Consider the following 18,946-nt stretch of genomic DNA (forward strand, 5'->3'; position numbering starts at 1 on the left):
ATGCGAGGCCCGAGGCCCCCGGGCGCTGCCCCACCAAGCCAGGCCTCACCTGTAGCTGCAAAGGTCCCAAAGCCCTGGGCCCTGAGGGGCTGGCATCCGTGTCCCACCATACGATACCCAGAGAGGTCGGCAGGAAAGCCCCAGACCGACCTAATAAACGTCCTCATGTTACTCCAGGTAAGTACTCGCTGCCAAATTTTTGTGGCACAGGAAAAAAAAAGCCCCCCTTTTTTTCCTCCCATGGAACCGAAGAAGTCTAGAATGTAGAAAATGCCCCGGTCCTCCAAAATCCCAACTGGATTCATTATGCTGGAAAGGGTTTCTTCCCGTTCACCAAAAACACTGACATTATCAACAGTAAGCCACCATCAGCACAGGCCAGGGTTCTCCGGGGACCTCCTTGCCAACCCTTTCTCTGCCATGAGCTGGCTGTGGGGGCGGATGGGCTCAGGTGTCCGGGCAACGGGCGATGCTGCTGGAAGGAAGGGTTGAGGCGCAGAAGCAGTTTTGACCTGGGGTCTCTGCTGACCTAGGGAGTCACTGTGGCAAGAGTTCTGTTGTGCAGACTCAAACCCATCATGCTCTGCTCTCCACAGCAAGAACGAAGCCCCCCGTGTGCACAGCAGTGTGGGGCAGAGAGGGAAGGTGGTCCAGGAGCGTGCCTTCTGGGAATCTGCAAATTCCTTCCCGCATCTCTCCGACTTAGCCCACGAGAAATGAGGCACAGGCACCCGAATCCCAGGGATGATCCCAGTTCACTGGCTACTCCGCAGACTGACTGGGATCACTCACCTGTAAAGGTGCAGAAAAGGGGCAGGTGGCCTGGGCGTGGGACTCAGGGTCTCGGGCAGTTAACACAATGTCAGGGTCAAAGTTGTTCTACCATTATGTTTGGCTCTGCTAACTGCTTACCTTTCCCATCACGGACACTAGAATTTGCTACCACCCCAAAAAGGTCTGCAAGCAGGGATGTTAGATGGCCACCTTTGCTCTGGTGATAATTCAATAGCTTCTGGGTCCTATCCTCCTAGTGACTCCCTATCCCTTGGCCTAGTACCATGCCCCTGTGACCCCTGCCATGCCCCTTTCTCAGTGCCATAGGGGGTGTCCACCACTCTCTCTGACCCACCACCCACTCAACCTGTTCCTAGTCTTAATAGTCTCACCCAAAGCCAGTGTTCCAGAGTATGCTAGGTTCATGTAGGGGTGTGTGGGGGGAGAGGGGTGCTTGGAGGGGCTCCAGGCTTCCCCACATGGGGCTTTTGCACCCTAAGGTCACCCAGGTTCACAGGCAGAGGGGCACAAGCTGTCCATAAACAGGCCCTGGGCTTTACCCTGCATTTTGTGCAGAAGGAGAGAGAAAGCAAGAGGCAGGGAGATGAAGGTCTGCAGGCCAGTGGTGTGACATGGTGACCCCACTGCCCCTCTCACAGCCCCCCGGGGCCGACCCCCTCCACTCTCGTTCCTCCAGCACATGGGGCAGCAGAGTGGGGAGAGGCCCTCGGAGCGCTGTGCCTGACAGCTGAGGCGCCGGAGGCCAACAGTGGTGGTCACGGTGGTGGGATGGGGTTCAGGCAGAGAATCAAGTCTGGTTTAGGGACCCTTGCCCTGACCCTCCCCACGCCCCCCATACCCAAAGCACTTGGCGCTGTGGAGCCAGGGCCCATGCAGGGCACACCTGCTCTGGATAACAGCCCTCTGAGCCATGGTCTGACCCCGAAGGCGGAGAGCCTGCAGTGGTTCCCAGCATCGTGGCTGCCGGGGGTGGTGTGTGTGTCAGCCAGGCATGGGCGCATCGGACCCTGGAGAGAACACACAATTGTGGACAATGGCAGGGATGGGCAGTGTCTCTGAAACCCAAAGTGGGCACGGCTGAAGCCCCAGGGGAACCCTGACTCTCCAGGCTCAAGGGCCTGGTTCCAAGGAGTGGCCTGGCACTTGACCCCCGCAGAGCACGTGGGCAGCAGCCGGCCGGCTGGGCTCTCAGGCTGAGCTGCTCCCCTGACCAGACTGAGCGCAGAAGCCCTGAGCGTTGGTGGCTCCTCCAGGCCAGCCTGGCCACTGCCCAGCGGAGTGGGCGTCGGGCTTCCCGCGCCTAATAGCCGCCTTCTCCGGGTGAGTTACCAGCACGCAATTAATTAAGCAATTATGGAGGCTGGGTGGGGAACAGCAACCATCAAGTTGTCAAGATAGGCGCGGGATAAGAGCGTCGCCGCCACCGCGCGGACTGGAAAACATTCCTGTCTAATTTCTAAGTCCCACCTGGCGGCGCAGGCCGAGTGCCCGCTACCGGGGGGCAGCCCCGCTCGGGCATGCACCCGCCGTTTTCCACCTACATGGTCGTTACAGGGGTGTCCGCCACACAAGCACTTATCATCATCATTACCGCTTCTGATGATAACAGCGGTATTAACACAATCTGGCAGCATAGAATTTGAAGAGGATACAGTGGTCCTTGGGTCAAGTGGAAGGTCAGAGGTCAGGGGGCAGAGCTGCTGGGGTTTGGCAACCCTGGGTCCGGAGGACTTTCACTGGGAGAGGTCAATCGGTTGGGTGCACAGAGGATCCTGGGGAGGGACCAGTGCTTCAGGCCTGGTTTGGGGCAGAAGTCTGGCCAACCCTGGTTTGGAGGAAGGTGTAGCAGGGGAGACAAGAGGAGGGTGAGGGGGTGGATTTAGGTTAGATCAAAGAAAGAACGTCCGTGAGACTCTGGGATCAGGAAGCCCCTTGGAGCCCCGTTGCCGGCTCCCACTCCCTGCCAGGGCTCACACCCGCTGCCACACTGGTGGTGCAGTCACCGCTTGGCTTGGTCCCCTCTGTTTCAGTGTGTAAATCAGCTCGGACTGCGTAGCGGAATACCCCGGACGGCTACCCTTTTTTTTTTAAAAGCATTTATCGTCAAATTCTTTCAACTTTGCGGTGTTGGAAATTTTTCCTAATAAGCTATTAGGAAAGAAAAAAAAATGCGACATGATTTCCAGGTGTCTGTCCACCTGAACCGACGTGAGGGCTCGACGCCACTGGGCATCGCGGCCTTACCTCCTTGGGTCCTGGCTGGAGGCGCGGCCGGGGGCTGCTGCTCCATTTTGCAGACGCGCAAACTGAGGATGGGCAGCCGGCAGTGGCTCACTCCGCCAGCCCTGCCAGGGGAGGGTGCCCCTGGCCTCTCTGACTCTGAATCAGGCCGGGCCGGGACTCGGCGCCCCCCTTTCCCTTCCGACTCCCCACCGGGCAGCCCTCCTGTGCTCAGCCTCCCCGCTGCCGGCTCCCACGCCCCAGCGCCCGCCCTCAGGAAGGGCTGATTGGCCAGCCTGGATCACGTGCTCATCTGAGAGCCAATCCACAGAGGAGCCATGGCTCTGCCCACCAATGGCAGCTCTCACGCTAACATCTATTGAGTATGGGAAGGGCCCTTTTCTGTGTTCCCACCCTGCCCCACTGAGGCCTCAGGAAGAAGTCTTCCAGAAAACTCCCTCTCCAAGGGCCTGGCCCCCAGACTTGCCTCTGCAGGCAGGTGGGACACTGGAACCCCATGTGGCCTCCCCCCTCCCTGCCCCTCATCCTAAGACTTCCATTCCGTGATCAGATCCTAGGCCCCCACCCTTTCCCTGCCAGGACCCAATCCCTGGCATTGAGAGCTGCTCTGATGTCCCCCGGGCTCTGCTGGTCCCCAGAACTGGCTCCTGGGACTGTTCAGCCGTACTGGTTCCTCCCTTCCCCTCAGGCCCCAGCAGGCCTTGTGCCTGGCTGGCCCAGGCCTGGCTGATGGACCAGGGCCCAAATGAGTGACCTCAGAAACACTTGCGAGTTCCCAAAGGTGGTCAGAGACCACGTTCGGCAGAGTTGAGGCAGTGCAGGTTTAAGGATTCAGACCACCAGGCAGAAATCCCAACGAGGCTGAAGTCCCACATGGGGGCCGAGATCTCAGCCAGTGCCAGGGTCCGGGCTGCTGACAGAGGTCGGGCACAGGAGAGAGGCTCTGAGCTGCGAACGGGACCCCTGAGAAGGAGGGGTGAGACCAGGCAGGATTCCGAGACGCTTGTATGGGAACAAAGGGCTGGATGCTGAATCCCTGAGGTCCGAGTGGGCCTGGGGGGCAGAGCGCTCCTGGCCCAACCTCCCCCCCTACGCTGAGGGTGGTGTTGGGACACCCCATACATCCAGTCTGTCCACCTTCCATCTGACATAAGGCCTCAGAGAGGAATGGAGTTTGTAGTCTGGTGAACGGAATTTAAATCCCCTCGTCACCTCTGAAAGGGTGTGGGGCTTGAGGCACCTGAGTTCCTTTCTCTGAGCCATCGGTTCACCTCTGATTTGGGCATGATCGTGCCCACCTCTCTGGGGTGCCGGGAGGAATACACAAGTACCACCTGCCAAGTGCAGGGGGTGCTCAGTGCACACTGGTGGTCGCTTCTTTCTGCTGAAGAGAATTGTTACTGCTCCCCAGCGACGCCTAGAGGGGCCGTGTCAGGAGCTTGAGCCCCGTGACTTGCCCAGCAGGGCTGGACGTGGGCATGGAGTGTACACCTGAGCCACGCTTCTCAGAGGTAGGCATGGTACCAGAAATGGTGTGGGTGGGCACACATACCAGGCCCCACCCCAGAACCTCAGGAGATGGGAGGGTCTTTAAGAAGGCCTTGGGGGACATCCCCGGGCCCTTTGCTGGTGGGGAGCCCCCTTTCTGAAAGACTCCCATGGACAGGCCATCAGAATCACAGAGCTGTTTATTTTCCCACCTATGATAAGAGAAGATGGACACAAGGGAGCAGAGAAAACCCCACCACCCCCCGGTCAACATACTGGGGCCACACACAAACCGAACGGGCCGTGTCTTTACCAACGGGGGCTTTCCGTTACAACGAAACGGCCACGCGCCTTCCAGCTGTTCCTGGAGGCACTGTGTCATGCCGGTCTGGGCAGAGCCTACCATACTGCTAGGCTACAGCAGCTGTGTCTTTAGAACTAGGCATACAAATCTGACTGGCAAAAAAAAAATACCAAATGTCAAATTTCATACAAGCAGGGCCAAAACTGGTCTTTTCTTGGCATTATGAGTAGTTGCCCCCTGAAAAATGTCTTCTTTCCTTGGTTCTTCATGATGCCCATCCCACAGGCAGCGTAAAGGCAGCAAAATACAACATTTGCATAAAAAAATAAACAAGGTTTTCAACCAAACAGTTGAGTAATTGGACTCATTATTTCAACACCAAAATATATCAGATGGACTTATTCATCTGGCCCAGCTTAATACATGTCAGCCTAACTCTACAAACAAATACATAAGATCAAAAAATATCTGGGTTGTACAGACAGGGACAGGGCATAGTCGTTGGCAGCAATGACTTGGCCTGGAGGTGCAGACTTGGCTATACCATGGACCAGCCCTCAGAACCAGTACTCAGAGACAAAGATGTGGACGTTGACGATATTTCGGTGGGACACCACACCCCTGACCACGTAGTTCATCTCCAGCTTCAGAACAGCATGAGAGGGGCCTACGATGGGCCGCACTTGGCGCACAACACCTGGGGAGAGAGCAGAGGTGTTTTGGAAGTTAGCAAGGGCTGTAGTAACAGAGATCTGGGAACGGATTCTCTTGAGGAACTACAGAACTAGAAGGGCCTTAGACCTCATTAAATCCCACTCTGAGCCAGATGCTTAAGTCCCCTGCACAGCATCTCTCTCCAAGCGGTCACCCCTGGGCTCCACTTCCACCTCCAGGGACACGTGACAGTGAGCCCATGATAACCTTTCCATCGTGTGCAGCTCGGACTGTGTGGGAATCCACGTGGCGACCTTTGGAGTCAGAGGCTCTGGGGCAACGCCAGCTCCTGCTCTCTCCCAGCCCAGGTTCCCTCCCCTACCACCTCCCCCTGACAGGGGCTTTGAGAGCCAGAAAAGGGCCTAGCATGGGGTAGATGCCTAGCAGATACCTGTTCCTTCCCTCCTGCCACTGTGCCCTGGGAAGAAACAGAGCAGGAGTGATTCTCTCCCCTGTCATGCTGAGAATTCCAGTGGGGTCCTGGATGCCCTTATCCAAGCACAGAAGTCCCGGTTCCCCACAGGACAGACCCCTGGCATCTGTGGAGGTGACACCTCTGTGGAGGGGGACACCTGAGCTCATTCTGTGCTTGTGGTAACAGGTGAACAAGAGGTGGGCGACAGAGGTTCGGAGTGGGTCCAGCCCGCGCAGCAGAGATTGGCCAGGGCAAGCAGGACAAGTGACAGAGAGGAAACAGGAAGCAGACGCTGCTGGGGGTGGCAGGGAGTCCTGCCTGGACCAGGGTAGGGACCAGGCAAAGGCCCGATCGCTGGGGCTCAGAGTGCAGACAGAGCTCAGCTGGGGCAAGCTGGAAGCGGAGCAGCCCCAGGGGTCCTGCAGATTCGCAGAGTGGATTCCCAACTCTCCCCAAACCTGTGGCTGCCTGGCCGGCTGTCTCCAGGTCAGGCCCTGCTGGCACCCCTCGCCTGTGCAGGGCACCCACAGGCTCACGGAGAGAACTCTCCTCGATGAGGCAGATGGGGTTAGGGTGATGGAGAGACAGTGCCCTTTCTGGGCCTCAGTCCTTCAGCAAGCAAATGATGCCAGGGGACCCTGTGCTCCTGGACTGCGTGACCCCGGCGCCCCGGTAGCGTCTGCCAAGGGTGTGAGCCCCAGGAGTGCAGGGGCACCCCCACCAGACCTGCACGTGCCTTCGGGCCTCCTCCATGGCACCCGCAGCTGCTCCCCTTGGTGCAGGGAAACCAACAGATCCTGCTTCAAAGCCCACGAGGCTCTAGGGAAGCGCCGCCCTCCCACAGAGCGTGTACATTGTCCACCGGGCGGGAAGGGAGGCGAGGGCAGCTGCGGGCGGCCGGAAGGCTCTCAGGAGGAGGCGCCCCTCCCTGCAGAGGAAGCAGCATGCGTGAAGCCTGCAGGCTGATCTCGTGCCACCAACAGCTGTTGACATTTAGTCATGAGCAGCCTCCAAGGTCCCTCTCCGTCCCTCCCGCTCTGGTGGTGGGACCTGCCCCAAGCCACGCGGTGAAGGTGTGCGGCAAGTGCTCAGCAGCGGGCTCTCCGGCTGGGCCGCAGGACCGTTTCTGTGACTGTGAAGAGCCTGCAGGTGGGCTGGGAAGAGTTTCATCAGGGCTCGCGCACACCCCGGCCGCTGCTCCCCAAGAGCAGGCTGGGACCTGAGGCCCCACGCCGGCCGTTTGCAGTACCAAAGTGCCCATTCCAGGCCGGTTTCCACACACAGCCCCACGCGGACTGGGGACGTGCACGGGGTGGTGTGGGCCGGCCCTTGGTGCCCGCCAGGCACGCAGCAAGCCTAGGGGAGGCCGCAGGGATGCCGAGCCATGGGCACCCGCGGCTGGTTCCCGGGAACACCAGGTTCACGCTCGGAGGGGAATCTGGGTGTGCCGCCCCCCCCTTTCACTCCCGGAGCTTAGGTTTCAAGTGAAATGCCCGGCAGCCGGGTGGAATTCCAGGCTCTTCTGAGCAAACAAGGCTCTGGGTCTGATGGCGAGATAAGCGCAGGCTTCTGTGGGCTGTCAGCACCCCTCCCGGCCCCTGCTCGGCGATGACACTGCAGCTTTGTCCTGTGTGAACGCCCACGAACATCCTCAGCGCCCAGCTGAGACCTCAGCTTATCACCACTCCTGGTTTGCCAGTGGCCCCTAAAGGCTGGGCCCCTCCCGCCCACTCCTCCCTGGGCACAGTCTGGGCCAGGGTCAGTGTGGGCTGCCCCGTGGCCTCTCGGAGGGCTGCCCCGCGCTCCCTGCCCCTCTGTCCCCACCAGCATCACCCTCTCCTCTCCCCAGGTCCGAGGCCCACGATGGTGCTGACTAGCCCCAGGGGCCTTGGGTACCTGCTGATGCCACGTTTCTCGGGCAGAGAGATTATGATCCCAGTGCTCAGAGGGGCTGAGGAACTTGAAGGAAGGAGGTGGGAGGCCGGGTGTTATGAGAACTGTCCCAGGGCAGAGGGGCGGAGGAGGTGCAGGGAGTGCTTCTTCAGCTACGATCAGATGTGCTTATTTCTGTATACTATTAGTATACTTAATATAGCATGTAATTAATCTCATAAGTATATATAGTCTAATCATAAATACAAAATATATATTAGCTATCTATTTTATATCTATTTTAGAATGTAAATATGATGAATACATAATGTATTTTAAACTTATATGAACTTTTATATGCACTTATATATTTTATGTAAATATGTTTATATAAATTTATATTAATATATAAAATGTATAGTTTATACATTCATATATGCTATAAATTGGAAAATCTCACGATATAGAAAATAATTACATCGCACACACACGTTTAAGTAGACTTTCTTGCTGTCTGCGGGAGCTTGAATGGTGTCAACAGTCAAACCCACAGAAGTTTCCGGGCACGTCTGTGTGAGCCAGGCTCGGGGTTAAGTCAGAGGGAAGTGACACGCTGCCCTTGCTGCTCAGTGTGGGGACAGAGAGGAAGGAGCCCGGGCCATGCAGTGAGCCCGCCTGGGGACAGGGCCAGCAGCGCACCCCAGAGGACTTCCTTAACCTCCCTGAGCCTCCATGTCCCCGTCTGTGAAACGGATCCAAAACAGCAACCGTCAAAACCAGAAGCAAACACCAGACCATCCTCCCCCTCCCTCAGGAGTGACTGCCCATAGTATCACATAGTGCCACGTAGTACCACGCAGTCCAGTGCCACACGGGGACCGGTTTCCGCTCCAGTCCAGCTGGACTCTGCCCGGCTGACAGACAGGTGACGGATGGATCGGCGGATGCTACGAGGAGGGACGCTCTGAGTGTGGAGACGGCATCTCGATCGAAACGCCTCCTGTTAGAGGCCAAACCTCGAAAGTGCCCCACGTTGGCCCAAGACCAGACCCCGCTGGACCGCGGGCGAACAGCTACCCGCCCAGACCCCGCTGGACCGCGGGCGAACAGCAAACCGTCCAGACCCCCTGGACTGCGGGCCAACAGCTAACCACCCAGACCCCCTGGACTGCGGGCCAACAGCTAACCGCCCAGACCCCTCTGGACCGCGGGCCAACAGCTACCCGCCCAGACCCCGCTGGACTGCGGGCCAACAGCTACCCGCCCAGACCCCGCTGGACCGCGGGCCAACAGCTACCCGCCCAGACCCCGCTGGACTGCGGGCCAACAGCTACCCGCCCAGACCCCCTGGACTGCGGGCCAACAGCTACCCGCCCAGACCCCTCTGGACCGCGGGCCAACAGCTACCCGCCCAGACCCCGCTGGACCGCGGGCCAACAGCTACCCGCCCAGACCCCGCTGGACCGCGGGCCAACAGCTACCCACCCAGACCCCGCTGGACCGCGGGCGAACAGCAAACCGTCCAGACCCCGCTGGACCGCGGGCGAACAGCTACCCGCCCAGACCCCCTGGACTGCGGGTGAACAGCTACCCGCCCAGACCCCCTGGACTGCGGGTGAACAGCTACCCGCCCAGACCCCCTGGACTGCGGGTGAACAGCTACCCGCCCAGACCCTGCTGGACTGCAGGCGAACAGCTACCCGCCCAGACCCCGCTGGACCGCAGGCGAACAGCTACCCGCTCAGACCCCGCTGGACCGCAGGCGAACAGCTACCCGCTCAGACCCCGCTGGACCGCAGGCGAACAGCTACCCGCTCAGACCCCGCTGGACCGCAGGCGAACAGCTACCCGCTCAGACCCCGCTGGACCGCAGGCGAACAGCTACCCGCTCAGACCCCGCTGGACCGCAGGCGAACAGCTACCCGCCCAGACCCCGCTGGACCGCAGGCGAACAGCTACCCGCTCAGACCCCGCTGGACCGCAGGCGAACAGCTACCCGCCCAGACCCCGCTGGACCGCAGGCGAACAGCTACCTGCACAGACCCCGCTGGACCGCAGGCGAACAGCTACCCGCACAGACCCCGCTGGACTGCAGGCGAACAGCTACCCGCCCAGACCCCCTGGACTGCGGGTGAACAGCTACCCGCCCAGACCCCGCTGGACTGCGGGAGAATAGCTAACCACCCAGACCCCGCTGGACTGCGGGCGAACAGCTACCCGCCCAGACCCTGCTGGACTGCAGGCGAACAGCTACCCGCTCAGACCCCGCTGGACTGCAGGCGAACAGCTACCCGCCCAGACCCCCTGGACTGCGGGCGAACAGCTACCCGCTCAGACCCCGCTGGACTGCGGGCGAACAGCTAACCGCCCAGACCCCCTGGACTGCGGGCCAACAGCTACCCGCCCAGACCCCCTGGACCGCGGGCGAACAGCTACCCGCCCAGACCCCGCTGGACTGCGGGCCAACAGCTACCCGCCCAGACCCCGCTGGACTGCGGGAGAACAGCTACCCGCCCAGACCCCGCTGGACTGCGGGCCAACAGCTACCCGCCCAGACCCCCTGGACTGCGGGCCAACAGCTACCCGCCCAGACCCCGCTGGACTGCGGGCCAACAGCTACCCGCCCAGACCCCGCTGGACTGCGGGCCAACAGCTACCCGCCCAGACCCCGCTGGACTGCGGGAGAACAGCTAACCGCCCAGACCCCGCTGGACTGCGGGCCAACAGCTACCCGCCCAGACCCCCTGGACTGCGGGCCAACAGCTACCCGCCCAGACCCCGCTGGACTGCGGGCCAACAGCTACCCGCCCAGACCCCGCTGGACTGCGGGCCAACAGCTACCCGCCCAGACCCCGCTGGACTGCGGGAGAACAGCTACCCGCCCAGACCCCGCTGGACTGCGGGCCAACAGCTACCCGCCCAGACCCCGCTGGACTGCGGGCCAACAGCTACCCGCCCAGACCCCGCTGGACTGCGGGAGAACAGCTAACCGCCCAGACCCCGCTGGACTGCGGGCCAACAGCTACCCGCGAGACAAAGGGAACGCAGGAGGCGGAGGACTGTGCAGGCGACAGGGCTGTTGAGAAGGGTGGTGGAGGCACAGGACTGGATTTCTGATGCGGGTCACATTCAGGGCCTGGTTTTCCCAGGATCTTTGCGTTTAACAAGAAAAATGACTCAGGCGGAGCCCACAGGCATGCCGCGAGGCTACACAAGAAATCCTGAGGACACAGCAGGTGCTTGGGGGCGCCTCCCCCCGCCCTCCACATCGGCTGCCCGTCCCTCTCCTCTGGCCTCCAATCCCCGTGGCCTCTCAAACTCTACCTGTGGCCCTTGTCACGCAGGGCGCCCTTTGCCAGGCCACGCCTCCTCAGGGCACCCCACCACTGCTTCCCCTGCCTGGCCTGGCTTTCCTGGGGCTCGGTGTGGGGGGACTCGTTCCCTCCATTTCCAGGTTAGCTCAGGCTTGAGTGGGACCCCCTGCCCTCACCGTCACCTTCACCCCGACTAAAGCCAGGCTTTCTCCCGATGCTTCTTTCTCCACAGCTTTCCCACCCCCGCCCTCCGTGCACCCCCCTTCTACCCCCCTGCCCTCCACGCACCCCCCGCCCTCCGTGCACCCGCCTTCTACCCCCTGCCCTCCACGCACCCCCCGCCCTCCGTGCACCCTCCTCTGCCCACCCTCCCTCCATGCACCCCCCCACCCTCCATGCACCCCCCACCCTCCATCCAGCAGCGGGGACATTTGAGGGATATTCTGCAGAGGTTCTGGGAACAGTGTTAATCCCGGGGACAGACAGGCAGGAGAGGCTGAGGAGGTGGTCACGGACTGCTCAGGGGACCTTGCCCCTCACAGAACCAGGAATCGGGTCTGCTGTCTCCTGGCCTTCTCCCCACATCAGTTCCAGACCAGTGTTCTTTCGGAACCAACCACAGCCTTCCTAGTGCAGGAGATGGGGCGGGCAGAGGAGCAGCACGTGCCCGCGCATGGTGTCCCAGACATTAGGGTCCTGCACAGGGGTCCAGGTCCGCCCGACCCTCGCTTCCACAGACCTGACGGTTTCCGCCATGTGCCAGGCGCGGGGGACCAGCTGGCCTGCGTATGTCCTCCTGTGAAGCCTCCCCGGTCCCACTCGGTGTCACCGGGTACCTGGGCTCAGCTGGAGCCCACCTGCCCGCTGCAGGGAGCCGTCACCGTGGGTGCTCAGCTCTGGCCCGTCCCCAGCCCAGGGCCGGGGCAGGACACAGCAGGAGCTCTGTCGTGATTTCCGAGTGCAGTGACGGTGGAGGAAGAGAGGAGCGAGAGGAGACGACAGGAAGGGGAGGAGGGGAGGGTGGCACGAGTCACGAGCCCCCACTCTGGGAAGGACCGGGGAGCCACTGAAGGCGAAGGCAGTTCTTCCTGCTATGACCTTCCAGCAGCCAAGTGCCGGACGGAGGGAAAGGGCATGTCCGTCATGCCTGCCTCGCCCCGCGGCTGGGTGTTCCCTCCCCAGCTTTCCAGAGCCCCAGAAAAAAAGGAGGAAGAAAAAAAAGGCTGCGGTGCTGAGTTCAACTGTGTTAATCTTCCAAAGCCTCGTCCTTGGCATTTCTGCTTCGGGTCCCAGACACCGCTGGGATTCCGCGGCCTGTCTGTGCCTCTGAAAGATGTAATTAAGCCTTTTTTTTCCCCTTTGAAAAATGTAGGCCCCCGGGCACTTCACCTTCATGTCTCGTCCCTGCTTGGTAGATCGCAGCCGATGGGGGGACCCGCACGCCTGCACAGGGAGCACTGAGTCCGCGGGGGATGCGGTCCCCGCTTGGCGTCTGTGGCTTGGCTTCTGGGCCCCAGAGGGCATCCCCAGGCTTCGGCTGCTGATGGCTGCACCAGACCGTCCATCCGTGTGAAAGGGTGGAGATCAGCCACCGGGCTCTGTGCAGGAGACACTGATCTCGAAGCCACCTGGGGGCACGGCCTGCGGTTCCCGGGCTGGTTCTTCACTGACAGCCTGCGTGACCTTGGGCAAGTCACCGTCCGTGCTGAACTTCAGCCTCCGACTCAAGGTCTGTGACTCTGACTGAAAGGGTAACGGCGTGAAGAGTTGTCGGAATATTGTAACAAAGGTGGTGATTCAAGAGACCTTGTGCTGTCTCCTGCCGGTGGAAATGAACTGGGCCTTTCAAAGGCAAGGACTTGAGTTAGGAAAGCGGATAAGGACCACATGTTAACATCAGAAGAAGGTTCAGAAGCTACCGCTTTCTGAAATCTGGGTACAGAGTCCTCTGTGTTCCTGGCTACCACCTGGCTCCCCGTGCGAAGGGAGGCCGGCGGCCAACGGCACCGCCTCTCGGCCACTCCCGGATTTCTGGTTGTTGGGACACAGTAGGTCCTTGGTCCTACTATGTACCGGACACATCAGAGCTACTCCACCAACAGTGGCTGAGCCGATGGACTCAAGATCAAAGCATTAGCACAATTTATAAGGTTGAGCAGTATCTCCTGGAAGTGAAGGGCGTGGGGAAGGATGCACGCCGGCCAAAGGCCATCGGGTGGGCGGGTGTTGACCGCCTGGAGGGAGCGAGGCCACACACGAGCGCCAGGCCTCACTTCTGGCCGCGGTGGCCGCCGTGCAGAGCCACGAGCAGGCAGGAAGGTGGCTTGTGGGCCCTTGTGGACAACATGCTGAACGGAGGCCCCGGGAGCTCAGCGGAGACCCATGTGGTCTGGCCAAACTCAGCCACGATGGCCAACCAGGGAGGCGCAAAGCACCTACCCCATCTCAGTGACCTTTCCTTGACAGAAACAATGCCCCCTGCAGGCTTGGATGAACAGCGCAGACCCAAGGCAAAAGGGAGGGAGCAAGAACACCAAGAAATGCTGTCAGAACTTACCAAGCAAAAAAACTCGAGTACGGGATGGGTTTGGAGAGGGCCTGGCAGGGGGACAGGATGGAAGTCGGGGGGCCCCATGCGCCCACTGTGACCCTCAGGTCCCAGGCAGGCCTGTGAGGAAAAGGACTCCTTCCCTCCCTGGGTGAGGAGGTGGTTCTGAGAGCTGATGTCCAGGCCACGCGGCTGACAGGGGCGCAGAGTCCCTCCAGAAGGGACTGAGCCCAGAGCCCAGCTCCCCACCCCGCGGCACCGCCTCCCCCCTCTCGGCGCGACGTGATGGGGGGAAGTTCCAGAACACACTGCCCCTGGCCGAGTCACAAATACAGGGCAAGCGTGGCAGGAAGGGCTGGCGGAATGAACCCAGCAGTAACTGGCAGCGAAGGGACCGAGTTGCCGAAACCCGGTCTTCACTTCGCGCCCTGCGAGCCACCAGGCAGGAGCCTGGAAAGAAGAGGGACAGGTGTCTGGGCTGCATAGTTAAAATACCAACTGTCACTCAACATGTCCCAGCAAAACTCATCATCCGTGTTTCTTGATTATTATAAATGTGCACAGGGCTCCCGTGAGCGAAACCAGACAGTTTGGCCGGGGCCACCGCGGGGAGCTGAGCGGGAGTCAACCCTGGCGTCCGCGTGTCCCCTTGAGCAGAAATACAGAGAGAGTCAGCTCTGTACGCAGCTCCCACCTACTCCCGACCGGCAACCACGTCTCCACGGTGCTTTGTGATCACACAGCCCACGCCTGCCTGCTTCCCCCTCATCTATTCACCTCCCCGCCCGAGGTTCCCGGAGGAGACAAGGCTGTGTGGTGGCCCTGGCCATTCGGCTCGGTGGTTAGAGCGTCGGCCTGCGGTCCAGAGAGACCCGGGTTCGGTTCCCGCTAAGGGCACGTACCTCGGTTGCAGTTCGTCCCCGGCCCTGGTTGAGTCGTGCAGGAGGCAACCAGTCACTGTGTCTCTCACATCGATGTTTCTCTCTCTCCCTCCCTCCCACTCTATCTGAAGAAAAATGCAAAAATGTCCTCAGGTGAGGATAAAAAAAAAAAAGGCTGGTAAAGTGAGCCCGAACCCCAGGTCGCCAGCAGACCAGCTCCCGACCAGCTCCCGGGCCTCTGCCTGCTCCAGCCACGTGGCCGGGTGGACGAAGAGGCCTGGCCGTGTTCGGGAAGGGAGATGCCCGTGGATGCGCCCCTTTAGTTTATTGAGTTGACCCCAAGTGTGGCTGTGCTGGGAGGACCAGAGATCCTTTCCTCTCCCTCTGTCGCCCCTGCCTGATCAGCCCCCCCCGACCTGCTGGGGTACCTCCCCCCAGACCCAAACTCATCAGCCCACTCCAATCCCTCCGGATGCCCCCATCTGAGTAGCGCCCATACCAGCCACCGTCTTTCCCCAAACCCGTGCCCTTCTCCCAGCCCCCAAGAGTTCGGAGTCACCCTCAGCAGGCCGCTGGCCTCAGCCCTCAGGACGGTCATACTGAGGCTGCCGAATTCTATTTCTAAAGTTTCTAGAATCTCTTCTCTGCTCGACACCCCACCCTGTCTAGCTCAGGCTGCATCGACCACCCAAAGGCTTACACCGCCTTCTTCTCGCCAGCCGGGCACCCTCGCCCTGGGCCGCTGCTGGAAGTGATCCTGGCTCTTCTTGGCTTTGCTTAGAGCTCACCAGCCCCAGCCCCTGGCTCGAGCAGGTGAGGCACACCTCGATTCGGCCCCTCCACCCTGTCCTGCCTGCTTTCCCAGCATGCTCTGTGCTCCCGCTGCGCTGTACCCCCCAAGATGAGCAGAGGCCCCAGAGGGCAGGAGCACCTTAGAGTTCAGGCCCTGGGCCCACTCCCTCTGCTCTCCAGGTGTTGTCTACACGACCTGAGGGGTTAAGAGGCCCAAGGCTCCCTGGCCGGGTGGCTCAGGTGGTGGGAGCATCGGCCCGTACACCAAAAAGTTGCAGGTTCGATCCCCAGTCAGGGCATGCGTGGGAGGCCACCCATAGATGTTTCTCTCTCTTTCTCCCTTCTTCTCTCTCTAGTCGATAAAAACATCCTCAGGTGAAGATTTAAAAAAAAAAAAAAGAGGCAAGAGGCTGAGGCAGGTGAGTACAGAGAGGCCCCCACACCCCACGCCTGCGGGTCAGAGTGTCCTCTCTCCTTCACTCACGCGGCACGCACAGTCCTGTGCCAGGCACTGGGGGTCAGACGTGGACAGCGCTGGTCTGGGTTCAGGGAGCCCTGGGCCCCTGGAAAGGCAGACAGAGGACGGACGGGGCCGGCAAAGGTGAGCCGTGGTGTTTCGAGAGACCTCGCGAGAAATGCTCACCTGGACTGGGCGCTCGTGGAAGCTGCACCAAAGAGTTTGTCTCGAGCCGACCCTGGTGGGTGGCCGGGCAAGAAGAGGCTGGAGGAAGGACTCGGAAATTCAGAGAAACTTCTGAACTGGGCTGGACCCCAAGGAGTAGGACTGTGCCCTGCTCAAGGTCACAGAGGAAGGTCATGGCAGCAGGAGCCCCACATCGAGTCCCAACCTGCTGCGTGCAGGCCTCAGCCGTGCCGCTGGAGCCTGGAACCTCCTCTGTGCCTCAGTTTCCTCCCCTGGAGAACAGGCATCACCCGCAGGGTTGCTCCAAGGAGCACTTTTATCGCGCTGGGAGAGTCGCTGCCACACAGGGGGGCACCAGGTGGGTAGCTGCTGATCTGAGGCTGGTCCTCGGGGACCCACTACTCGGGGTTCTCAGCCTGGACCCCGGATCGATCCTGGTGGAGCCCATCAGAAGCACACTCCGGACAGCGGTGACAGTGAGCGACGGGTGTCGGGGTCCTTTCCGTATTTATGGCCGCCAGGTGAGGCCGTCAGGAGATTCGTATCATCATCAGACTCTTCTTTTCTGGTTTTGCTCCACAAGCCTCTGCTCCCATTTGGCTAAAACATTTGTTTTTAAAAAAGAGTAATTTATGAAGGTGCCCGGTGATATCAAAGGCTTTTGAAAAGATGCCTCGCAGCAGTAGGGAGGGTCACAAATCATCCGGCTGGACACGGACGACGCCAGGGGGACCTCGGGGGGCCGCGCAGGGGCTGTTCGGGGCCTGCTGTACCCCGGGCAACGCTGTCAGCAGGGTGTGCGACCCACGGCCGGCGTGTCGGGCTGGGTGACTCGGGGTGTGTGTGTGTGTGTGTGTGTGTGTGTGTGTGTGAGAGAGAGAGAGAGAGAGAGAGAAAGGAAGTAACAGAGGAGGGGCACTGCACAAATGAGCCCCTCGTAGGCTCCTGCCTCTTGGAATTCGGCATCAGCGGAAGAGAAAGTCAAGCAAACCCTCATTGCCGTGACCACCCACGCCGCCCCCTGGCCGGAGCATCTCTCTGCTCCATCCAGATCTGGAAGGAGGCCCCGGCACTGCCTCCAGCACGCCCAGTGCACGAGTCTCCACTGGGATGTCCTTGTCAAGGTCACCCACAGCCAGGGCGTCGCTGCCTCTGATGGTGAGCCCGTGGTCGGCATCTGACTAGACTCGGCAGCTGTCAACATGGCTCAGCGCCCTTCTCTGGGGGCACCTCGTCCTCTGCCAGGATGTCAGGCTCCGAGATCGCCTCCCGCCTCCTCTCCCTGAGCTCCCGAGGGCCGCGCAGCTGTCTCCGGCCCCCTCTCTGTGTGCACGCAGCCCTTCGGTGAGCTCGTCCGGGCTTGGCCTCCAACCATCCACATGCCACTGTCTCCCAGATGCTTTATTCTGCTCCGCCTCCTCGTGGGTGTCTAAAAACACTTCACACTTCAGGTCCAGGGTGAACTTCTGACCTCCCCAAAGCTGTCACCCCAGGGTCATCCTCGATCCACATCCAACCCGTCAGCAAAACCGGCCCCTTCCTTCCAAGGATCCCTGAACCTGCCTCCTGCACCCCTCCTGCTGCAGCCACAGGGTTGAAGCCACATCACCTCCAACAGGATCACAGCGACAGCCACAGTGTCTCCCTGGTTGGGCCTCACCCAGCACCCAGAGGGTCATCTCCCTCATCTTGAAACCCTCACTTGGGTCCCACCTCCCTCCGCAGAAAAGCCGCAGACACTACAACAACCTCAAGATCCTGCCTCATCAGCCACCACCACCTCCTGCCTCTGCTCCTTGCTGTGATCCGAACACACCGGGCTCGCCTCTGCCCCAGGGACTTTGCACATGCTGTCTCCTCTGCCATATCTTCACGTGGCTCATTTCCTCAGCTCCTTGGGGCTTAGACAAATGTCTCCGACCACCAGACTTCAAGTCTTTCCCATATCCCATACCTCATACCTCCCCCCCGCCCCAAGCCCTCTGAATAGCACTCACCACCATCAGACTATGTCTATATTAGACTTGTTTCTTGTCTGCTCCTACCCTCTGCAATAAAACCTATGTGAGGTAGGGGTCCATGTCTGTCTGTCTGTCTTGGTTGGTAGAGCAGGGCCTGTCCCCACAGGACACAGTGTTTGCTGGAGGCGAGTCTAACTAGGCTCATCTAGGGTGCCATGGAGCACAGAGGAAGGAGCTACACACACATACCTGGGGACATGTGAAAGGGGCTGATGGTGACCTGGGCTTTGAGGGATGGATAGGAGTTTACCTAGAGAAGGAGGTGAAGGTCATGGCTAAAGTCCAAAAGAGACAGGCCCTGGGCTGGAGAATGCTGTTCATACCACGGCGGGTCCAGCGTGGGCCATGGGGGCTGCCTGGCAGGAGCAGGGGGGCTTCCGGCTCTGCTCCCCTGGCCTCTGCTCCCCTGGCCTCTGTGTGCGCCCTCGGGCGGGCTCCAGAACAGGGCTGTTCCCCGTCAAGCCCTGAGACTCCAGCCCAACCAGGGGGCTGCCCGGGGGTTACCAGCTGTGTGAGGGGTGACCTCTGAGAATTCCTGCATCTGTGCACCTGGGGGTGAAGGCCGTCTTCACAGGGCTTTGGGGGGATAACAGTGCCATGTTGAGTGGTTCCGTGTCTCTGCTCCATGGGCCCCCCCACACGAAAAGTGTCCTCCTTCACCCCGGGACCCCTGCCTCCCACCCTCGGTCACACTGCCCGCCTCCAGGTGAGGCGCTGCAGCCCGTCCCGGGCCTGGAGGCAACCGGCTGTCACCCTGGGAAACCACTTGGCTGCTGGCCAGGGTGCGGCCCCAGGGTGACGGGGCTGCGCCTCCCGGAGAAGAGAAAGCGCCTAATCCCGGGGATTTGCCGTGAAAGCCGGGACATGGGCCATCACTCATCACCCGGCAGGGACTGCCGTGCTGTTGTTTTTAGGTGG

The 18,946-nt window shown here is 60.5% G+C and overlaps 1 protein-coding gene across 1 annotated transcript in view; it reads right to left on the minus strand.

Annotated features, from left to right (window-relative positions):
- Positions 1-4,706: 4,706 nt before the first annotated feature.
- The window catches only part of FBLN1 (fibulin 1), a 75,848-nt gene continuing 61,608 nt past the window's right edge, over positions 4,707-18,946 (minus strand). Inside the window, exon 17 of the mRNA XM_036278174.1 lies at positions 4,707-5,525. Within this exon, the coding sequence (XP_036134067.1) occupies positions 5,386-5,525 (140 nt within the window). The 3' untranslated portion in view covers positions 4,707-5,385. The remainder of the gene's footprint in view (positions 5,526-18,946) is intronic.

The sequence above is a fragment of the Molossus molossus genome, unplaced genomic scaffold (assembly GCF_014108415.1).
Source record: "Molossus molossus isolate mMolMol1 unplaced genomic scaffold, mMolMol1.p scaffold_m16_p_26, whole genome shotgun sequence".
Taxonomy (NCBI): Eukaryota; Metazoa; Chordata; class Mammalia; order Chiroptera; family Molossidae; genus Molossus; species Molossus molossus.